At 40.2% G+C, this 21,123-nt stretch overlaps 3 protein-coding genes across 3 annotated transcripts in view; 1 reads left to right on the top strand and 2 right to left on the bottom strand.

Annotated features, from left to right (window-relative positions):
- LOC111336464 (uncharacterized) overlaps positions 1–2,235 on the bottom strand; it is a 42,117-nt gene extending 39,882 nt beyond the window's left edge. The window contains exon 1 of the mRNA XM_088758219.1: positions 1,746–2,235. Within this exon, the coding sequence (XP_088614345.1) occupies positions 1,746–1,828 (83 nt within the window). The 5' untranslated portion in view covers positions 1,829–2,235. The remainder of the gene's footprint in view (positions 1–1,745) is intronic.
- Positions 2,236–11,848: 9,613 nt separating this feature from the next.
- LOC148742678 (uncharacterized) lies at positions 11,849–13,468 on the top strand. Its single transcript, XM_088758162.1, has 2 exons — positions 11,849–12,702; positions 12,787–13,468. Exons 1-2 carry the CDS (start codon positions 12,039–12,041, stop codon positions 13,197–13,199), a joined length of 1,077 nt encoding a protein of 358 aa, XP_088614288.1. The 5' UTR covers positions 11,849–12,038; the 3' UTR covers positions 13,200–13,468.
- LOC148742677 (uncharacterized) lies at positions 13,268–14,742 on the bottom strand. The gene is made up of 3 exons (XM_088758159.1): positions 14,567–14,742; positions 14,381–14,446; positions 13,268–14,164 (listed from the first exon to the last, which is right to left on the bottom strand). Exon 3 carries the CDS (start codon positions 14,161–14,163, stop codon positions 13,471–13,473), a length of 693 nt encoding a protein of 230 aa, XP_088614285.1. The 5' UTR covers position 14,164; positions 14,381–14,446; positions 14,567–14,742; the 3' UTR covers positions 13,268–13,470.
- Positions 14,743–21,123: the final 6,381 nt, after the last annotated feature.

Here is a 21,123-nt window from a genome sequence, read left to right as displayed (position 1 = left end):
TTCTTTCACAAGAACTTGTCGGATTTGGAACATTTTAGCCGGTGAAACCCAAACTCTGAGCTCATTTGAGACCGTTATTTATTCATTTGAATTGCCGTGGTTTGGCGAGGTTAATAAATAAATAAAACAAATAAGCTTATAATGATAAAACAAAAGCTTACAGAAAGCTTTATGTTTCGCCCCAGAACTGTTCAACGGAAACCTGCCCCTCTTCTTTATCATGTTCTTCGGTTCCCAAACTGTACCGCCTCGCGACTCTAACGACAGGGGGCCCATACAATCTGTTTGTGTGGCCGACCGTTGTTTTATAGTGAATGTACCAGATTTACCGTTTGCTTCACCTGGAATGATATATTGCTGATTATGTACATAAATCATTGATAAATAAACGTTGAATTACTTTACCTATGGTGTATAGTCGTCCTTTTGCCTCAGAAATGTTTTATTTAGCGATTTTGAATAAATCTGATTTCGTCGTTAATGCATTGCATTAACGACGAAGTCAGACTTATTCAAAATCGCTCAAAAAAGACATTTTTGAGGCAAAAGGACGACTATACACCACAGGTAAAGTAATTAAACGTTTATTTATCAATGATTTATGTACATAGTCAGCAAGATATCACTCTAGGTGAAGCAAACGTTAAATCTGGTACATTCACTATAAAACAACAGCCGGCTACACTAACAGATTGTAAGGGCCCCCTGTGCTCTAACAAACTCATTTATTTTTAAAACACTTTCTTCATTGAAATGGGATATAAACAACAGCCTTGATAAAAAAAAACCTTGTCTGGGAATACGCTCGCCATTGTTTAATAGGTAGAGAAGCCTTAACTGAGAAACCTTGACTGCACTTTGTTCTGTTGAAAAGCTAGGGAGAAACACGAAACGTAGTCGATGTATTCCCACCTCTTGTGTAAAAATGAAATACATTTGTAGCGCGGCAGGTCAATTTTAACACTTGCTTGAAGTTTGTAGTCTAAACGCTCACTGAATTTTTGTAAGTGAAATTCGGCCGAATTGAGGCGTATGAAAACTGAAACTGAGACAAGAAAAAAAACAGCTCGAGGCGTGTGTTTCATGAATGAACGACAGCTGGATTGAGAGGGAACATGAAAATTGCTCGGGATGACATCGCCGTAAAACTAGGCTGCAGTGACTAATGTAGCCTTCTTTACTCGTTCACGGGAAAGACGGCTAATGTAATTTCTAAGGCTTGCTTCACTGCGATGACCAGAGATCGCCATGATGAGCTAGTCGAGATGGACTTAAGCGTGACCGCAGTCGCTCAGACTCCATCATGATTTATCTAAATTTTAACAGCTATGCCAGTTTGGTTATGTTTTTCATAATTCCTGTCCATTAAAACTCAAAGTCTCCCTAATGACATTCAAGAATCACAGTACAGCACTATGACTCGAGAATGCATTAGAGGATCCATGAAGATCGTACGAATAGTGAATAGATTACACGGTTGCCTGATCTCTGCCTTCCCTACCCACATCCGATAGAAGGTTGAGTTTAATTTGAAGGTCAGCTTCTATTCCTTGTTTGGCGGGTGATGGTCAGTTGTGAAGAGGAGGGGGGGGGGAAAGGAAGGAAAGGGTAGTGGATAAAGAATAACACGGTGTTTCATTGCTCGCTGTGGATCTCTTTTCCCCATTAACTGCATATTTTTCATTTCCAGGTGGTGAACTTCTGCATGAGACTGTTATGAGACTGTTATGTTGGTTGGTGCTTACATCTTGAGGAGATACGTAAACCTGCTGAAAACTTCCGGAGGTAAGTCCTTTAACTGATTATGGGATAAGTCCCTGTCAATCATCAGAAAGTTCAAAATGTGCTGTAAGATAAAGCTTTGGACTCGTCCCCCTCCTGCCTTACTTTATCATGAACTTTTTAAGTCTCAACTACAGCTTAATCAGTACGGGTTAATATATTCTTACTAAGGCTCCGCCTCTATTAAGCCCCCTCATTCCAAGAAGCGTCTTTTTTTTCGGCCGAAACTTTAAATAAGTGTCAAGGCGCGTATTAAGGAAAATACGTTAAACAGAATTGGTTGATTAGGTTCGATGTAAGGTTCTCTTTTCTTTTATCAAAAATCGAGTGGTAACCGACATGCTTGTCAAAATAAGTTCTCCTACAAATAATTTAAGACTACTCTGAAATTGTGCAACAATGCAGATTTTTATGTCATCCTGCAGGATGTGGACAAGTCAGCTTTCGTTTATCCTCCTTCTCTCTCCCCCGTCATTAGGGACTGCGCTACATAGCTCGAGAGATAAATAATTTGGCACATTATTATGGTCATTAGGGTCATCCTCAATTTCACTAGCTCCTCACCCTTCCATAGATATAGTTCTCGTTCTTGTCAGAGCTCTTTAGATGAACTGCAGAAAGCTAGTAATGATGCAATCGACAATAACTCATTCATTTTGTAGCGTACAAGGATGGAAACAACCTACTTTCGTTGCAGAGATAGACATTTTTCTTTCCAAAAGTTATGACCATATCTTTCTCAACGTCTTTGGTTACCAATCTTTTTAACTCGAGGTATGCGATACTACGCTACGCACGCTTTGCTCGCTGCCAGTTCCAATTCATGAATCCTTCCTTGTATGTGGACCGCAACTTAACATGTACAATCATCACCATTCCTTTTTTAAAGTTTTTTTGGTTCAAGAATCACCAGCACATTAAAATCAAAATTGTACAAATTATCTCAATTGACAGTGCAGTATTGTTCACGTTCCCAGTTACCATCTCAGAGGAGGATATGTTGCTAGATATATTTTAGAACTTTATATTTGGTAGACTTACTGATCCAAAATGGAGAAAGATTCCAAAACCCCATAACTTACAGGTTTCTAAGTTTTTTCCCCCCCCGAGATATGCGGGGTAGTTGGTTAGAGGACAAGTTCTTTATGTTGTTGTTGTTTAGGAAACTGCATTGGAAATAAAGAAAACACAAGAGTTAAAAAGCAAATGGGTCAACAGTTTGATCTCCTTCTGTGCTGCGATTGCAGACTGGAAAGATAACAAGAAATGTGACATCAGACATCTTTGTGAACACTTCGTAAGATAGGAGTTATCAAGTGCTCCTGATGAGATTTTAACTAATCTATGTCATAGCGCAGACTACATGGTTCCTCTTCTGCCTGGAGGAGACTGAAGCGAATCCATTTTCAAAATGCTTCCTCAAGAAGAAGAAGTTGCCTCTTTTTTACAATATATCTACCGCATACAGTTTCAATTTACTTCTATCACTATTTGATATACCGCTGTGTTTTAAAAATCTTTTTTTTTTATTGTTCTTTTAGCACTTTATATAACACATGCCAACAGAAACTTAAATCCTTATCTCGATGTCTATGTATCAGTTGGTAATTATGCAGCTGAGCAGATTAGTGAGGGAAACAGACCATGTGAAATGGACTAGACTCCATTAAAATAAGAAATTTTGCTGGTTTGCAGAATAGTTTTTGGACAAGTTAATTGCTTGGTGGTTACTACTCTTTGTTATTCAACTGAGAAAAGACTGTCATCTAGGGTCCCTTCGGCTTCAAATGCCAGAATTAATGTGAGGTAAAAACCTCTGCGAGTAAAGAAGGACCAACCTCTTAAAATCATAGAGTATGTCTGAGCTCGCCCAAAAAGACGAAAGGGGGCCTTGGCTTTCCTTCTACTACCTCTGTGTCATCAAAATATGAAAATGGTAATAGATATTTCTCCCATTTTGAGATTTCAAATTGTATTCATGGTTGCGTCATAGCTGTGGGTTGATGTGGCGTTGAACCCAGAAAAGGGATGGAAAAAGTATCAAAATCCTGCAGTCGCACAGCTCTGCATGTTTTCAAGAACTTGCATCCCAAAACCACGAGAATAGAGCTAGATAAGGTGGGAAATTAAAAATGATAAGCAGCTCCATATCAAGCGAAACAAAAGTTTCACTCACAGTTCTCCAAGATTACAATTTTCAAAGAAAGCGTTTGAAGGAAGCTCTTCCAGTTGATTATGGGACAAGTCGCTACGAAAAAGAAAACAAGGAAAATCCAATATTAGGAGATATAAGGGATATGAGAGTAAACATTGAAGAAGATCATCCTTTGAAATGAGGTTCTAGATATCATGTGATTACATTTACAACTTCGGGAACCAGGCTGCCTACGAAGCTAGAAGGCGCATGCGTATCAAGCACAGAAATTGACCGACAGAAAATAGTCCATTAATCGAATTGATAGGAGTGGATTCATTACAATCAAGTCGATGAGGGCTACAAGGGTACCGAAAAAGTATATCCCTGGGGTGTTATTTGCTGGAGTTTACTGCGCTAGACTATCTAAAGCCAGATTGAGAGAAAAAGTCGCAATTTAAAAAGAAACAACTGAAAGGAAAAAAAAAAAGAAATAGACAGGACGCGTTGAATTACTGGATGTGATTTCCCTCCTCTTTTTCATGACATTAGCTCTCCAGCCTCTCCCAGCTTGAAAGGTCACCCAATATATGTGGTATGGCACGCTTCACCACCTTTTCATTCCTGCACTAATCACTTGCATCTGGATCACCCTCAAGTCTCGGTAAGTTAGTTGGGATAAAAAGTTGTATAGAGTCATGAGGATATCACACGTTTTCGAAATACCTCCTTTGGTCCTAATATTATCGCTTACAGCTTGACTTACTAGTTTAACATATTATTGTCACCGAACTAAGCCTAGGATGGTTGTGCCAAATGGCACTTTGGAAGAAATTATATATTCTTAAGTTATTTCGTAGTCAAAATTGTTCATCGGGAATGACCCAGAGAGGTATTTGCCGGAGTTTGCTGCGCTACCGGCTATCTAAAGCCAGATCGAGAGAAAAAAAAGAGTCGCGATTTAAAAAGAAACAACTGAAAGGGAAAAAAACAAGTAAACAGGACGAGTTGAATGACTGAATGTGTTTGCAAAACTCTGTCAAAATCACCTTTCTGGTATGCTTTTTACTCACCAAAGAATGATTAAAATATTTCTTTTTATCGATTTCTCTCGCCTTGATGAAAATCGAAAAAAGTGCCAAATTTCTCGTGATAAAAACGGTTGTTTTCAGGGAAATTTAGCCATTAGGATTGAACAATCCAGAAGAACCAGGCTCTAAGCTATTGCATAGAAGTCCTACTGCGAGCGTTCACATTACAGAGTTTCTTTCCTTTGTTTGTTCCTTGTGATAGGGTCTTTAATGAGGTACCGGGGAACATGGGGGTGGAGATGTAGAATATATTTACTTCGACAGGGCTTCGACGAAAGGGATGATGTGACGTCACAATGGGGAAAGACAATGAAAAATATCGTTGACTCAGTAGTTGAGCAATGGCGGGCGAAGTTTAGCGAGTTCCAGTCAAACTTTTTTCCGACATTTCGTGACGTGATAGGTCTGAATTGTATTTTTCCTTTTCGTTTGGGCTCTAAACTTTAATTCTGGGCAAAAAACACTTGGCTTAAAGGACATCAGTTCTCGTCTCAGTAGCACTTAAAAGGGAATCTTTGATCCCTCTCTTTATTGTCTACTAAAAGGATTTCAACGTTGTGAGAGGTGAGCTGTCTTAAACGTCTCCACGAAACCGTTAAAACTGAGGTTTACTTTTAGAAAATGAAATATGTAAGACATCGTAAATGAATGGTCAACAAGTTGGCAAATTTAGTAAAATTCAATCAGTATATATATGTGACAGACCTCTTGCTGTAAGATCACAGATTAGTTAAATAAATATATTGAAAATAGTTCTCTTTCACGGTATACAGATCGGAGCAAGTTTGAAAATTATCACCTTTATTGATGGTCGAATGAGCCTGCGATGCTGCACATTCGGAGCTAACATTATACTATTCTTTGTGATTGAGTTCTCAGATATACTACGTTGCCAAGGTAACTTGAAGAAATGGCCATAGGATGAAAGAGGTTAAAAGTAATTTCTTTTGAAGCTATAAAAAAATAATGGTGAAACAACTACTAGAGAATTGAAACAATTTTAGTAGCGAGACTAAAAGAGACCGGGATGAAAACAAAGAACATATACATATCAATAGACTGTACATTAATCTGACGCCCAAGATTAAATAACATCAACTAACCATTACATCTAGTAAAACAGAAACTTTTGTGACCACGTGAACTAGACGAATAAAACCGATTCACGTAATGATTAATGCGCCCGAAACCTATTTAATTCCCCCGAAACATAGGAGGCAACTAATACACAAATTAAATTGAGAAAGGTTGAAATGACCAAACCCCAGCACTCTTAATGTAAATGTATGCTGAGGAAGTGCAAATACTTCACAAGGTTTTTGACCCATGTTTTTTCACGCACTGTTCTACTTTCTTTCTTACTTTGTTTGTTTGTTTTTCAACCACACCGTTAATTTTCTTTAAAGCGTAATTTTGGGTGAGCAATTTTGACAAGATTTTCATGTCGTGACTGAGCTCTGATAAGGACTGCTCCTGAGCAATAACAAACATCTGAAATCTTACGACAAGATGTCAAAAAGGCTCGGTTCACTTTTACTTACCCAGTTAAAAAGGAATCATCAAGTGAGAAAGTTTGAAACTGTTCGGTAAAGCTTTCAACTTGCCCCCTCCACCTCCTTCGCTTTCTTAAACACAGATAAAACCTGTTTGTATTTCCACTTCGTCTACAATTTTTCAGAGCTGAACCAGTACAGGCTAATAGTTTCTTAGCCTCTTTAAAGCACCTCCACTCCAATAAGCTCCCGTCTTTTCAGCCGACGGAGATTTGGAGGAGGTGCCCAGGCGCTTTTTCGAGGAAGTATTTAAACAGAATTCAGTGGTTGATTCGATTTGACAGAGGCCATGCGACTTGTTAAAATAAGATTCTCTGACAAGAGTATTACATTTACAAATAATTCAAGATTTCTCCGAATGTTTGCAACGCAGTTTGACGCATTTACTCAAGAATTTTAGTAATTTTGTAAAAATTATACTCAATCCTCTGACTAAACCAAAATGATGGCTGTATAATTTATTTGAGCCTATCAGTGACCGTCAAATAGCTTCAAGAAACGTCTCGCTATCTATTTTTTAAAATTAACTCAGCCCTTCGCCAGTCTCCGAAACCGCAACAGTCATGATTAAAATATTCCAAGAATCAGCAAGATTCTTTTGTTTTCGTTTTTCACAAAATGGTGTTTTGAGCATACAAGAGGCTCCAAATGATATGTCGGGGCGAGGAGGTAGAATTAGACCGGTGGTGTTTTATTGCTCGGCATAGATTGTTTTCTCCACCTATTTTACAATGTTCATTTGCAAGGAGTGGAATTCTGGCTGAAACTGCCTCAGTCCCTTCCATTACTCGCAAGGATGTTGCAACAATAAATAAATATTTTATTTTGGTACTTACAGTCTTTCGAATTTCCAATTCCTTCTGAAAACTCCCCGGGGTAACTTCTTTAACTAATTATTGGACAAGTCCCTGTCAACAAAAAATCATTGATCAGATAGCTAGATTTGCATTGTTAGATAATGCTTAGAAGTTTATATAACCTTCGACCCTTAACGAAAGCCTACACTCATTTTTAAAGCACGTGTCAATGTGGTCAGGCTGGGAACCAATGAAAAGCAAACAACAATCTGAAAGAAACGGCAACCACAATAGTCCTCAGGGCACAGTGTCACAGAAGACGCAGCAGCCTATTTAGCTTCTTTTGAGAGGAATTAACTGTCTCATAGAAAACACCAACGCCATAAATCCAGAATTTTCAAACATGGGACATTTAATGCACTTCAGTATGCTCTGGGCTTTGGAACTATATCAAAGGAGTCCCTTAAATGGAGTACGAAGTGGAAAGTCAGTTATTTCACACATCCTGCGTCTTACTACCTTATTCCTCAGAGACCTCAGACTAGTATGCCATTCAGGGCCCCTAAATTCATGACCTCTTTGACAGCAGAGATTATTCCAAAAGAGGCGGAAATCACCATGAAAGAATGGATAGAACTTTATGGACCAGTGATGTAGAATACAGTTCGAAGCGAGACGACGTAAGACACAGCAGGCGCTCTTCCGCCAGCTCTGCGCGAGGAGGCAAAGTCTGGAACTTGGATCGGGGTTTCTTTTCCAGATAGCTGCTTGAAAAGTTCAACTACTTCTGCGTCTAATGGATTAGTACTCTGATCCACATCGCCTGACTGTACGGCTGTCACTTTTTTCAGTAACCAGAATATTCCTCAAGTCCTTATAAACAATGGGCCTGAAACTTTTCATTTGGATGGATTTGAAAGTGACTCGGACAGTGACTGTGACGAAACAGGACCGGAGGAGATTGTGGAACAAAGTAATTCCATAACAAGATCAGGGAGACAGACAAAATAAGATTAGATCTCTGATAAGTAAGGACTTCGAGATCCTCGTGCGACTCTTCATACAAGTACATTACTTGGTTGAGCAAGCTATTGATACGTCCAACGGTAGCATAGGAGATGTAATAACGCTAATTATACAAAAGGTGGAAGAGAAAAACCCAAATTGTTTATGTAGATTCTTTGTTAGAAACTTGATTGTTAAATTATGGGAAAGACTGTACCTGTTAAAAATAATAGAGCCAAATTTGCGCGTTTATTTCGTTTTATAAACGACATTTCAAAAATAAACGTCAACCGTGAAATGACGTAAAATCTAGCCGTCAACTGTCAAAAGAATAATTTTAACCATCAACCGTCAGCATACCCCTTTCCCCACCACCACCACTGAGATCCTCATACAAGGTTGATTCCTCGTTCTTCCTCGTTTGGCTGGAAATGGTGCTTTGGAAGAGGGGTGGGGAGGGGGATGGGTGAAGACTTATTGGTGTTTCATTTTTCCTCCACAAATTGTAAATATTTCATTTGCAAGTAGTGGAATTATACGCGAGACTGTTTCGGGCCTTCGACTCATTCATGTGAATGTTGAAGTAATGAATAAAGATTACGTTGGTTGGTATATAGAGTCTTTTGAGAACTGTTAGGCTGCTGGAGACTTCTGCTGGCAACTTCTCTAATTGATTATGAGATAAGTCCCTGTCAATACGAAAGAATTGCATCAGATATTTAATTGTGCCCTGTTAGATGAAGTTCAGGACTCCAAACGACTTCTAAGGGGAAAACCTCATTTTATTGCGTTTTAAGCGCCTTTTTGAATTAGCAGCCCTACCTCCTCCCCCACCTGTCTCTATTGCAACTTTATAATTTTTTTAAGCTTAAACTACAGCTGAATCAGTACAGGTTCATAGATTCTTTATAGGAATATCCCTCGGTTAAGTGAGACTCGCGACGCAACTGGTAAAGACAAAACTCTTTGATAGAAGTATTATATTTACAAATAATTCGACACCTCTCTGAATGTGTGGAACAACGCAGATTTTCATGTCAGCGGGTGTGGACCAACCGCCTTTCGCTTATCCCCAATCCTCCTTCCCCCTCACCAACGACTGTTCTAAATAGCTGCACAAATAATTTAATCGACACCCTATTTGGGGTCATCTCCAATTTAACACCAGCCTCCTCTACCCCACCCCACCTCCATGAGTACGTCTTCCCACCACTTTTGATGTTGTAAATACAATCCCAGCGGAAGGTCTTTTGTTCTCTGTGGGGAGGAAAAATTATCCATGTCTCTGCCATTTTCTTACGAATGATTGTAAACTTAACTTTGACTTTTTGCGTGTTCATGAAAATATAAACAGTAATATCAGCAGTGACAAGTCCCAAAGAAGTAAGAGGAGAGGAAGTTTCTCGACCAGTCTGGAGAACAAGGAAACCAACTTTTGTTTGGTATGAGGGCGACAGCGCATGACATAGGTTCAACGAAATAAACTGTGAATTTTTTTAATGTTTAGGTACTATGGCACACAAATAAACACATTAAGGACCATCAAACATAAAACTCTCATTATTTGAAACTGCCTTTATTCTATGGAAAAATCTTGGCCGACAACATGATAATTTTAGTAATGAACTCCCAGGAAATGCTCTCACAAAATGTGAAGAGTTGACTCGTCAAAAATACGTAGCAGGCGTAAAATCCAACGAGTTATAGATACAATGAGAAGCAGATGATTTCAGCGCTCTTACGCTGATGGTTGTAAAACTAAAACCAAGCTCGAGAGCTGAGTTTCAGTTTCCTTAACGCGACAAAGTTTTTTAGAAATGGGAAGCAATATGATGGTAAGAAACTGTCCTCTTGTGAAAATGACCAGAGAAATATGACCGAGAGAATGTTTTCAAAACTCTTAAGGGAACTGTGGTGTAACTGTGTGGTTGAACTACATGCAGGCCTGGAACTGAGTGCTTAGATCATCACAAATACTTCATTATGCCGTGGAAACCTGAACGGGTTGTATAAGTTAAACATTCGTTATATTTTCTGAAAGCCAGATAAGAAACTGCAGCAATGTTTGGCACTGGCTTATGCCATTGGTAAAATGTTAAAGTAGAAGAGTCTACAAAAAAACTTGGCAATCACACTCATTCCAAATAAATAAAAGTGACAGCCGTTCATTAAGACTCCCTAATCACACGCAAGCAACCACTCGGCATATTCAGCAGTATTGCAAGAGAAAGTCGCGATGGGGTTTGTGTCAGCGGTCAACCAGTGCAAAACCAAACAGCTCAACAGTGGCTAGGGCCAGATACACTATGCTCGAAGATTTGAGCATTGTTACTTTTGAACGTGATCAATGAAATCATAGCTTTATGCACAAAATCACGCGGTAAGGACGGATGTTGATCACCCACAGTTTGAATTAAAGAAACCTTACACTCCCTCATAAAGTGAATGTTTTCAGTCAAATTTAAACATCGGGATTCAACAATCCAGAACAACCAGTCTCAAACCTATTCGCATTTGGAGCGTTTATAGTTCAGAGTTCCTTTCCAGATGTCAGCTTCTAGTCCTCGTTTCGCGGGTGATAAGGTTTCTGAAGAGAGACCGGGGGGCATGGAAGCGGGGATGTATAATTAGACCACGGTGTTTTATTACTCGCCGTTGATTTTTTTTCTCCGCCGACTTTACATTTTTCATTTGTAAGAAGTGGAATTCTGCATGAGACTGTTTTAGTCTCTCCCATTACCAGCATGGATGTTACAGCAGCAAATCAAGATTTATATTGGTTGATACTCACAGCTCTTGGAGCATTCCATTCGAGTTGAATACTCCCGTGGGTAAGTTTTTTAACTGATTATTGGACAAGTCCCTATTAACAAGAAATCATCACATCAGATAATTATATTGGCATTGTTACATAACTTTAAATGACTCATACTGGGTGGAGAGGGCTAAAAACTGCTGATTTAATTTTCGCCTCGAAATAGATAGATAAGGATGGGCCTTAACGTTAGCAAATCTCACTTAACTTTAACTTCCTTTCCTATCTGAGACAAAAGAAATTGGTTCATTAGGTTTCAAGGAAGGTTTCTTCGATAAATGAGAAGTAGGATTCGACACATAATTAGCTAAGATAAAACTTTTTGGTAGAAGTATTATATAGAAAGATAATTCCAAATTTTTCCAGGATTGGTGCGACAAAAGGTAAAAGTGACGTTTCAGACTTTTACAATTTTTTTTTGTCACCGTGAAGGATATGAATCCACCTGTTCTAAATTATCCTCCCTCTTCCCCCTCCCCCTCACCATTATCGACGACTATTTTAAATAGCTACAGAAATAAGTAAGTCGACACTGTATTAAAGATCATAGTCCACTTCAAAAGCTACTCCTTCCTCCGTCAAATTTTTTATTGCCTTCACTTTCACCAGAATGGTTAAAATCTGATGAATAAAATCTGCGTTGCTGACATTGAAGATAAAGCAACATTAGGGACCTTAAGATACTGGACGCGGCTGCCTTTAAGAACGCGGTCACGTCCGAGAGGGCATGGGTCGTGACCGCCACCTCTGCGCGGGAAATACGAGCCTTAAGATTTGCGTTGTGCAAGCGGTCGCCGAAACACATAACAACAAACACATTCAGTCAGAGAATGACTGCTGAAATCAGGCGGTTTTGCTGCTATGACGTCGTTTAAGAAGACCCGAGAGCTTTTAACAGGCTCTTATTTAGCCGACATCATTTCTGACGAAGAATTCGTGCTCCTCTATGACTGCAGCTTTTCAAAGAACTTAGAATTACCGTATGACGAGTACGAAAGATTTGACCTCGAAGAAATGGCAGATTCGGAGTGTAGAGCAGAGTTCCGTGTAAATAAACGCGACCTACCGCATTTAGCAGAGTGTTTACAAATACCTGATGCTTTTGTATGTAACCAGGGCTCCGTTTGTGACGGTATGGAAGCTATCTGTATGCTACTTCGAAGGCTTTCATACCCTTGCAGGTACTCAGATATGATACCAAGATTTGGCAGACCAGCCCCCGTGTTGAGTATGGTGACAAACAAGGTAATTGACTTTATCTATGACAACCATGGATGGAGAATCAAGCAATGGAATCACGACCTTCTTAGTCCAGCACGTTTACAAACGTATGCAGATGCTGTGTATGCAAAGGGTGCAGCCCTTGAAAATTGTTTTGGATTTGTGGACGGTACTGTTAGGCCAATTGCACGACCAGATGAAAATCAAAGAGTTGTCTATAATGGACACAAAAGGGTGCACGCCCTGAAATTTCAGTCTGTAGCACTACCTAATGGCATCATAGCAAATATGTATGGTCCTGTAGGTGGGTACTGCATTTTATTCAAGTTTAACCAATACCTAAGAGTCTTGTTTAAAACTCAAAACTTTTCACTCTTATGAATTTCAGAAGGCAGGAAGCACGATGCAAGCATGTTGGGTGATTCTGGACTGCTTCAACAGCTACAGCAGTATGCACATTCTCCAGCGGGACATCCTATGTGCATATATGGGGACCCTGCATACCCCTTAAGGGTACAACTACAAGCCCCTTTCAGAAATGTAGTTCTCACTCCACAGATGCAGGCATTTAATTCTTCAATGAGCTCAGTAAGGAGTTGTGTGGAGTGGCTCTTTGGTGATATAGTTAATTACTTTAAGTTTATTGATTTTAAGAAAAACCTGAAGATTGGCCTAAGTAGCATTGGAAAACTTTATATAGTATGTGCTGTGTTACAAAATGCTCTTACTTGTTTGTATGGCAATCTCACCTCAGAGTTTTTTCACTTACAACCACCCACACTACAGGACTATTTTGCATAAGAATGTACTAGGTTATGGTAATGTTCACAAAATAGTTTTGTGAGTTAATTGTATAAAAACCACCTCAATGAAAGAACAATCAATGGCTTTTATTGTTGTTACCATACATGTAGACAACAAAGAACACAAAAGGGAATTCCATCCCAAAATGCCATCAAGCTTTTCAAACTTAACAAGTCAAAACTTCAAGACGTAACTGTTGAACTAAGTAGAAACAAGCACTCTGAAGTAAACATTAAAGTATATTCTCTGGAATGCTTTCATGTCAAGATTAACTGTCTTTTCTTCCTGCAATTTGTTGCATGAGGCCAAACATCAAACTCATGAGTTGATTGCTCTGTTGTTGCTGCTGTTGTTGATTAGCAAGTGCTAGTTCATAAAGCCTTGTTTGTCGCTCGTGCTCTTCCCTTCTGGCTTTCTGTTCTTCTTGTTTCATTGCCATATCAATGTTTGCTTTTTCCCTCAGAAACTCTATCGTATCATTGCCACCCTTTCTTGACCTTTTCTTCGACGGCTCTGACGAACCCTCACCTTCTCCTTTCCGTTTCATCGTTTCACTCAGCTTTTCGCACGCCCTCTTTCGGACCTCCTCTCCCATCGCTCTGTCTTCCTCTGTCTTTTTCTTGTTATTCAACAATAATATATCTTGTTCTTCAGCTGCTTCCCACTTCTCGTTGATTTCCTCGAGGGCTCGGTCCAGCTCTGTTTCCTCCACTTCCACTCCACTATCTCTCCGTTCCTTCTGCATTCTTGCACGATACTTGTCCAGTAAAAGCTTAAGATGCTCCCTCACCGATTTCTTTGTGACAAGAAACCTTAATATGGCATGCGAATTGAGGTTGTCGGCTACTTTTTGCCACACTTTTCCTCTTTCAACTGTCCTCGCCTTGTGACGGTACGGTTCCAATAACAAAACCTCCCGAGCAAGAGCAATGTCGTGGTCGTTTGTCCATTCCATTGCCATACTAAAGGAAGAGAAAGTAGAATTTCAATCAAATCTTTGGCGCCATTTTTATCAAAACAAACACGAGTCGAAGAATAATGGTGCAAAATAATATAAATAATGCAAAATCATTTTCTAAAGCGGTCCTAAACTGCCACTGATTAATTTTACACGATAAAAATGAAGGTTAAAATGAAAAATAAAGCAAAACTGTCCGAGGAAATTTACCCAGATTTACCTGCTTTTCGGATTCCTTTCTGAAGACTTGACGTTTACACAAAAACCCTCTATATGCTCGGTAAATCTGAATTATGAAAACAAAAATGAACCAGGCAGTTTAGGAATCTATTTCTTTTATAATAATGTTTGCAAATTTCATGCAAAACTTGTTAATTTAAGGGAAGAATTCGGAAAAATGACTTACCTTTCTGAGAGGCCGCCAAAATAAACTTCGTCGCCGCCGCAACTGAGGTGGTGGCCGTCAAGTGGCGTGACATTTATGCAAATTAAAACTGAGACCTTGCGAATTTACTTCCGGTTCACGTCGTCCTTGGCCGCGTCCAGGGTATCTTAAGGTCCCTATTATCTAATGGCCTACCAAAGACTGATTCTGAGTGGTCCAAGCGAGTTAATTATTAAAGCGGGATGAAAGAAGTCGTGATGGGGCTACGTCAGCGGTCAGGACTAAAGAAACTTTATGCCTCTAACTTTTTAAATTGTCAGCCTTTACTGCTGTTCAAAATTAAAACAATCAAGAGGGAATCGTTCCGAGAATGAGGTAAAATTTTTGGTCGGACTGCGGATTTAGGGTTGCTGTCAACAAGAGAGGGTGCCCTCCGCAAAATGGCCCAAAGTGCGCTTCTACAGAAGAAACCCCCACAAAAAAACCAATATATATACATATAAATTCTCTTTTGTGTGGAACAACGCAGATTTTCATGTCATCGGGTGTGGACCTAGTGCCTTTCGCTTATCCCCTTCCCCTCACCAGCGACTATTCTAAATAGCTGCACAAATAATTTAATGGACACCGTATTTGGGGTCATCTCCATCCTCGGAGACCCAGGGGCAGTGAGTCGATTTCAAGTTAAGGGCAGAAGAGCCCCTGGGGACATTGTCTTACAAGACTAGTTCCAAACGGTCGCAGCCGTTCTGGCATCTGATTGGTGCCAGAGAAACTTTGTTTTTTTCTGCCCAATCAGAGTGAAGTGTCGTTTGGAGTCCTTTCATGTGTTCTAACACGCACATATTCATCAAGCTCTGTTGCTCGCTATGTTTGTTTGGGCTGTGCGATGAAACTTTGCCCGAGGTGAAAAGTTTCAGTCTCAGCACACAATGTAAGAGAAATCGATCAGGTTGTCCGCGAAATCTTACCGGAAATTATACTGAATACTTTCGCAAGTATCACAAGAGAACGAGTTTAAAAGTTTGCGAGGTTCGTATAAAACATAATGGTTGCAAGCATTGATATGTCGCTTTAATCGTTAGATGAGATGTAAGCCTAAATCTTTCGAGATTTTTTTGTATAATTTACTGTCACTGAAACTTTTCCACTCCCGTGAAGCTATTTCGTCGCACGGGCCACGCAGGTATGTCGAGCAACCGGCGCTTACGCATTTTTTTGTGCACGCCCGGCAAAAATCTAATGTAATCTTCGTTTGAAAAATTAAAAAGAAAAGCTAAAGGTGGAAAGTTTTGTTTATTAGATGTGGGTAGATAACCCTGTGCTAAGCTGACATTTACAATAAAGCAAGCTCGCCCTTTCCATCCAATATTTCCTTGTCTTTGGTTTTGTTTTCCCCAATGAAAGCAGCATCGATTCCCAATGATCAAAGGTAATTAACTTGGTCTTCAACAATCGACAAAAGAGGTGAAGTGACAATGACCAAGGGACTAGAAGAGTATCCGTGGCCTTTCGAGCTGAAGAATTTGAACACTCAACGCAGCAGTTGAAAGATTAACTTTCTTCAAACCCCTTCGGTAACTGTCCGAAAACATATCTCCTTTCCACGATGTTCTCGATGATTAGTTTTTGTTCAGATTTTAATTAGCTAACCGGAAACACAGCTACGCTTTCTTTAAGCGCTTGCTGGAAGTCGTTCACGTATGTAACGTTCTCAGCAAGTTTGGCCATATTTTAAAGACTTTACAACAAAGCAACGATTAGAATTTGGCGCGCACAGAAAGCTACTTAAGCGTAAGCGCCAGTTGCTAGACATATCTGCGTGGCCCGTGCGACGAAATAACTTCACGGGATTGGAAAAGTTTCAGTCACAACAAATTGTACAAAAAATCTAAAAATATTTAAGCTTACATCTCATCTAACGTTTAAAGCGACATATCAATGCCTGCAACCATTATGTTTTATACGAACCTCGCAAACTTTTAAACTCGTTCTCTTGTGATACCTGCGAAAGTATTCAGTATAATTTCCGGTAAGATTTCGCGGACAATCCGATCGATTTCTCTTACATTGTGTATTGAGACTGAAACTTTCCACCTCGCGCAAAGCTTCGTCGCACGGCCGAGACAAACAGCGACCAACAGAGCTTGTTGTGTGTGTGTGTGTTAAAACACACGAAAGGACTCCAAACGACACTTACCTCTGATTGGGCAGAAAAACACAAAGATTTTCTGGCACCAATCAGATGCCAGAACGACTGCGACCGTTTGGAACTAGTCTTATAAGACAATGTCCCCAGGGGTTCTTCTGCGCTTAACATGAAATCGACTCACTGCCCCTGGGTCTCCGAGGATGGGTCATCTCCAATCTAACACCAGCCTCCTCTACCCCACCCCACCTCCGTGAGTACGTCTTCCCACCAGTTTTGATATTGTAAATACAATCCCATCGAAAGGACTTTTGTTTTCTTTGGGGAGGAAAAATAATCCATGTTTATCCCATTTTGCTTACGAATGATCGTAAACTTAACTTTGACTTTTTGCGTGTTCATGGAAGTATAAACAGCAATATCAGCAGTGAAAAGTCCCAAAGAAGTAAGAGGAGAGGAAGTTTGTCGACCAGTTTGGAGAACAAAGAAACAAACTTTTGTTTGGTATGAGGGCGACAGCGACACTACATAGGTTCAACGAAATAAACCGTAAATTTTTCTAAGGTTTAGGTACCATGGCACACAAATGAACACATTAGGGATCATCAAACATAATTAAACTCTTTTTATTTCAAACTGCCTTTTTTATATGGAAAAATCTTGGCCAACAACATGATAATTTTAGTAATGAACTCCCAGGAAATGCTCTCACTAAATTTGGAGAGTTGACTTGTCAAAAATACGTAGCAGGAGTAAAAACCAACGAGTTATAGATACAATGAGAAACAGATGATTTCAGTGCTCTTAGGCTGATGGTTGTAAAACTAAAACCAAGCTCGAGAGCTGAGTTTCAGTTTCCTTAACGCGACAAAGTTTTTAAGAAATGGGAAGCATTATGATGGTAAGAAGCTGTCCTCTTGTGAAAATGACCAGAGAAATATGACCGAGAGAATGTTTTCAAAACTCTTAAAGGAACTGTGGTATAAATGTGTGGTTGAACTACATGCAAGCCTGGAACTGAGTGCTTAGATCATCACAAATACTTCATTATGCCGTGGAAACCTGAACGGGCTGTATAAGTTAAACATTCGTTATATTTTCTGAAAGCCAGATAAGAAACTGCAGCAATGTTTGGCACTGGCTTATGCCAGTGGTAAAATGTTAAAGTAGAAGAGTCTACAAAAGAACTTGGCAATCACACTCATTCCACATAAATAAAAGTGACAGCCGTTCATTAAGACTCCCTTATCACACGCAAGCAACCACTCGGCATATTCAGCAGTAATGCAAGAGAAAGTCGCAATAGGGTTTGTGTCAGCGGTCAACCAGTGGAAAACCAAACAGCTCAACAGTGGCTAGGGCCAGATACACTATGCTCGAAGATTTGAGCATTGTTGCTTTTGAACGTGACCAATGAAATCATAGCTTTATGCACAAAATCACCCGGTAAAGACGGATGTTGATCACCCACAGTTTGAATTAAAGAAACGTTACACTCCCTCATAAAGTGAATGTTTTCAGTCAAACTTAAATATTGGGATTCAACAATTCAGAACAACCAGTCTCTAACCTATTCGCATTGGGAGCGTTTATAGTTCAGAGTTTCTTTCCAGAGGTCAGCTTCTAGTCCTCGTTTGGCGGGTGATAAGGTTTCTAAAGAGAGACCGGGAGGCATGGAAGTGGGGATGTAGAATTAGACCACGGTGTTTAATTACTCGCCGTTGATTTTTTTTTTCTCCGCCGACTTTACATTTCTCATTTTCAAACCATTTACTGCTTTACATTTTTCATTTGCAAAAAGTGGAATTCTGCATAAGACTGTTTAAGTCTCTCCCATTACCATCATGGATGTTACAGCAGCAAATAAAGATCTATATTGGTTGATACTCACAGCTCTAGGAGCATTCCATTCGAGTTGAAAACTCCCGTGGGTAAGTTGCTTAACTGATTATTGGACAAGTCCCTATTAACAAGAAATCATTACATCAGATAGTTACATTGGCATTGTTGCATAACTTTACATGACTCATACTGGGGGGAGAGGGCTAACAAACTGCTGATTTAGTTTTAGCCTCGAAATAGATAGATAAGAATGGGCCTTAACGTTAGCAAATCTCACTTAACTTTAACTTCCTTTCCCTTTTGAGACAAATAACATTGGTTCATTAGGTTTGAAGGAAGGTTTCCTCGATAAGTGACAAGTGGGACTCGACACATAATTAGCTAAGATAAAACTGCAGTAAACGGTTTGAACCTTGGGGTAACATGTGAAGGTGTAGTCTGATCGTCCGGGTGAGTGTAGTCCTGAAAAGGACTGTTGTCGGTGGTAGTGACTGACGTTTCGACAACCTGTGCGGAAGTCATCATCAGAGTCAAGTGAATGATTGTTGTTAGTAGAGTGTTCTTATTCCAGCTCGCGTGAAATGATCGGTTGGTTTTACCGTGATGTTATTGGCTGTAAGACTCAAGTGACGTAAGTCGGTCTTGATTGGTCTGTTTTGATCTGTCGGTAAAGTTAGGTCGTTCTTTTTCGGTCGTTTGTGATGTTTATGTTCTGTTACATCAGAAGCAGAATTGCCTCCACTATACAATCAATGTCACTAAATGACAGCAACTTGACTAAAGACGAACAACGCGCACTGAAACGACTGAGAAACGACGAGAACATAGTCATCCTACCAGCCGACAAAGGACGAGTTACTGTTGTTATGGGCAAAACTGATTATCACGACAAAATAGACGCACTAGTTAACGACAAACGAACCTACGAAGAACTCAAACGTGACCCAACTCCTGCACTTCAACGTAAACTCAACAGTAAACTACCTACACTCAAGAAAAGGAACGCCTTTGACACCCAACGGTACTATCGACTGAGGTGCTCAGTACCACAGCCACCGAAACTCTACGGTTTCCCGAAACTACACAAACCTGGTCTCCCGATGCGACCTATTGTTTCTTTCTGTGGCTCTCCCACATACCAACTATCCAAGTACCTGACGACAATACTACAACCGCTAACCGACAAATCCAAACATAAACTACAATCCACTGAAGACTTGATTAACGCTACCAAGACTGTTCAGATACCTGACGACTACAAACTAGTGTCATTTGATGTGAAATCACTGTTCACAAGTATTCCACTTCAATTGGCATTACAATGCACTGAGACTGCAATCCGACAATCTACCCACCCACTACCGCTACCGACAGACGACATTATGGACTTGCTAAACCTTTGCCTAACGTCTACTTACTTTCACTACAACGGTAAACACTACAAACAGTTACACGGCACTGCCATGGGGTCTCCAGTTTCTGTTGTTATAGCAGAAATTGTGATGCAGAAGATCGAGGAACGCGCCCTTTCGACTTGCCGAGAAACGATACCGCTTTGGTTACGTTACGTTGACGACACCTTCACCGCCGTTGGACAAGACGAAATTGACGCATTCCACCGCCACCTTAATGAACAAAACACTGACATACAGTTTACCAGAGAAGACGAAGAAAATGGCAAACTTCCTTTTCTAGACTGCCTGGTAAGCCACAACGACAACTCATTACGGACGACAGTTTACAGGAAACCGACACACACCGACAGATTACTAGACGAGTCATCCTACAACGCTGCATCACACAAAGCTACAACTATCAGAACTCTAACACGACGCCCACAACTAGTATGCGACTCGACAGACAGCCTATCCGACGAGAACAAATACCTCCACCGTGTTTATACGAAGAACAACTACAACAACGACTTCATCCGACGAAACACTCACCGACCCACTATCACTACCGAAACAAACGACACCGCAACCCCTACGACTACAGCAACCATGCCGTACATAAAAGGCATGTCTGAAAACATCTCGCGCATCTTACTACCCTTCAATATCCGCGTCGCCCACAAACCTATCACCACACTACGTCAGCTACTAACCAACGTTAAAGACAAAAACGAAACGAGAAACAGACAGGGAACGATTTATAAGATCAATTGTTCCGACTGCCAAGCCTCCTACATCGGTGAGACTGGCAGAAACCTAACAACAAGACTGACTGAACACAGACAGGCGACGAGGAAAGGTGATGTCAGCAATCACAATGCTGAACACCATCGACTTACCAACCACAACATTGACTGGGACTCTGCGCAATGCCTAACCTTCAGCACTGACCACTTTCAACGACTGACTCTGGAAAGCTGGTTTACTAACTTAGAACAGACTCCCCTAAACTGATGTCAACAACTACCCGCTCCATACAAACGACTCATTCACGACATAAACATCACAAACGACCGAAAAAGAACGACCTAACTTTACCGAGAGATCAAAACAGACCAATCACGACCGACTTACGTCACTTGAGTCTTACAGCCAATAACATTACGGCAAAACCAACCGATCATTTCACACGA

The sequence above is a fragment of the Stylophora pistillata genome, chromosome 1 (genome assembly GCF_964205215.1).
Source record: "Stylophora pistillata chromosome 1, jaStyPist1.2, whole genome shotgun sequence".
In the NCBI taxonomy this organism is placed as follows: domain Eukaryota; kingdom Metazoa; phylum Cnidaria; class Anthozoa; order Scleractinia; family Pocilloporidae; genus Stylophora; species Stylophora pistillata.
This window is presented reverse-complemented; position numbering and strand designations above follow the sequence as displayed.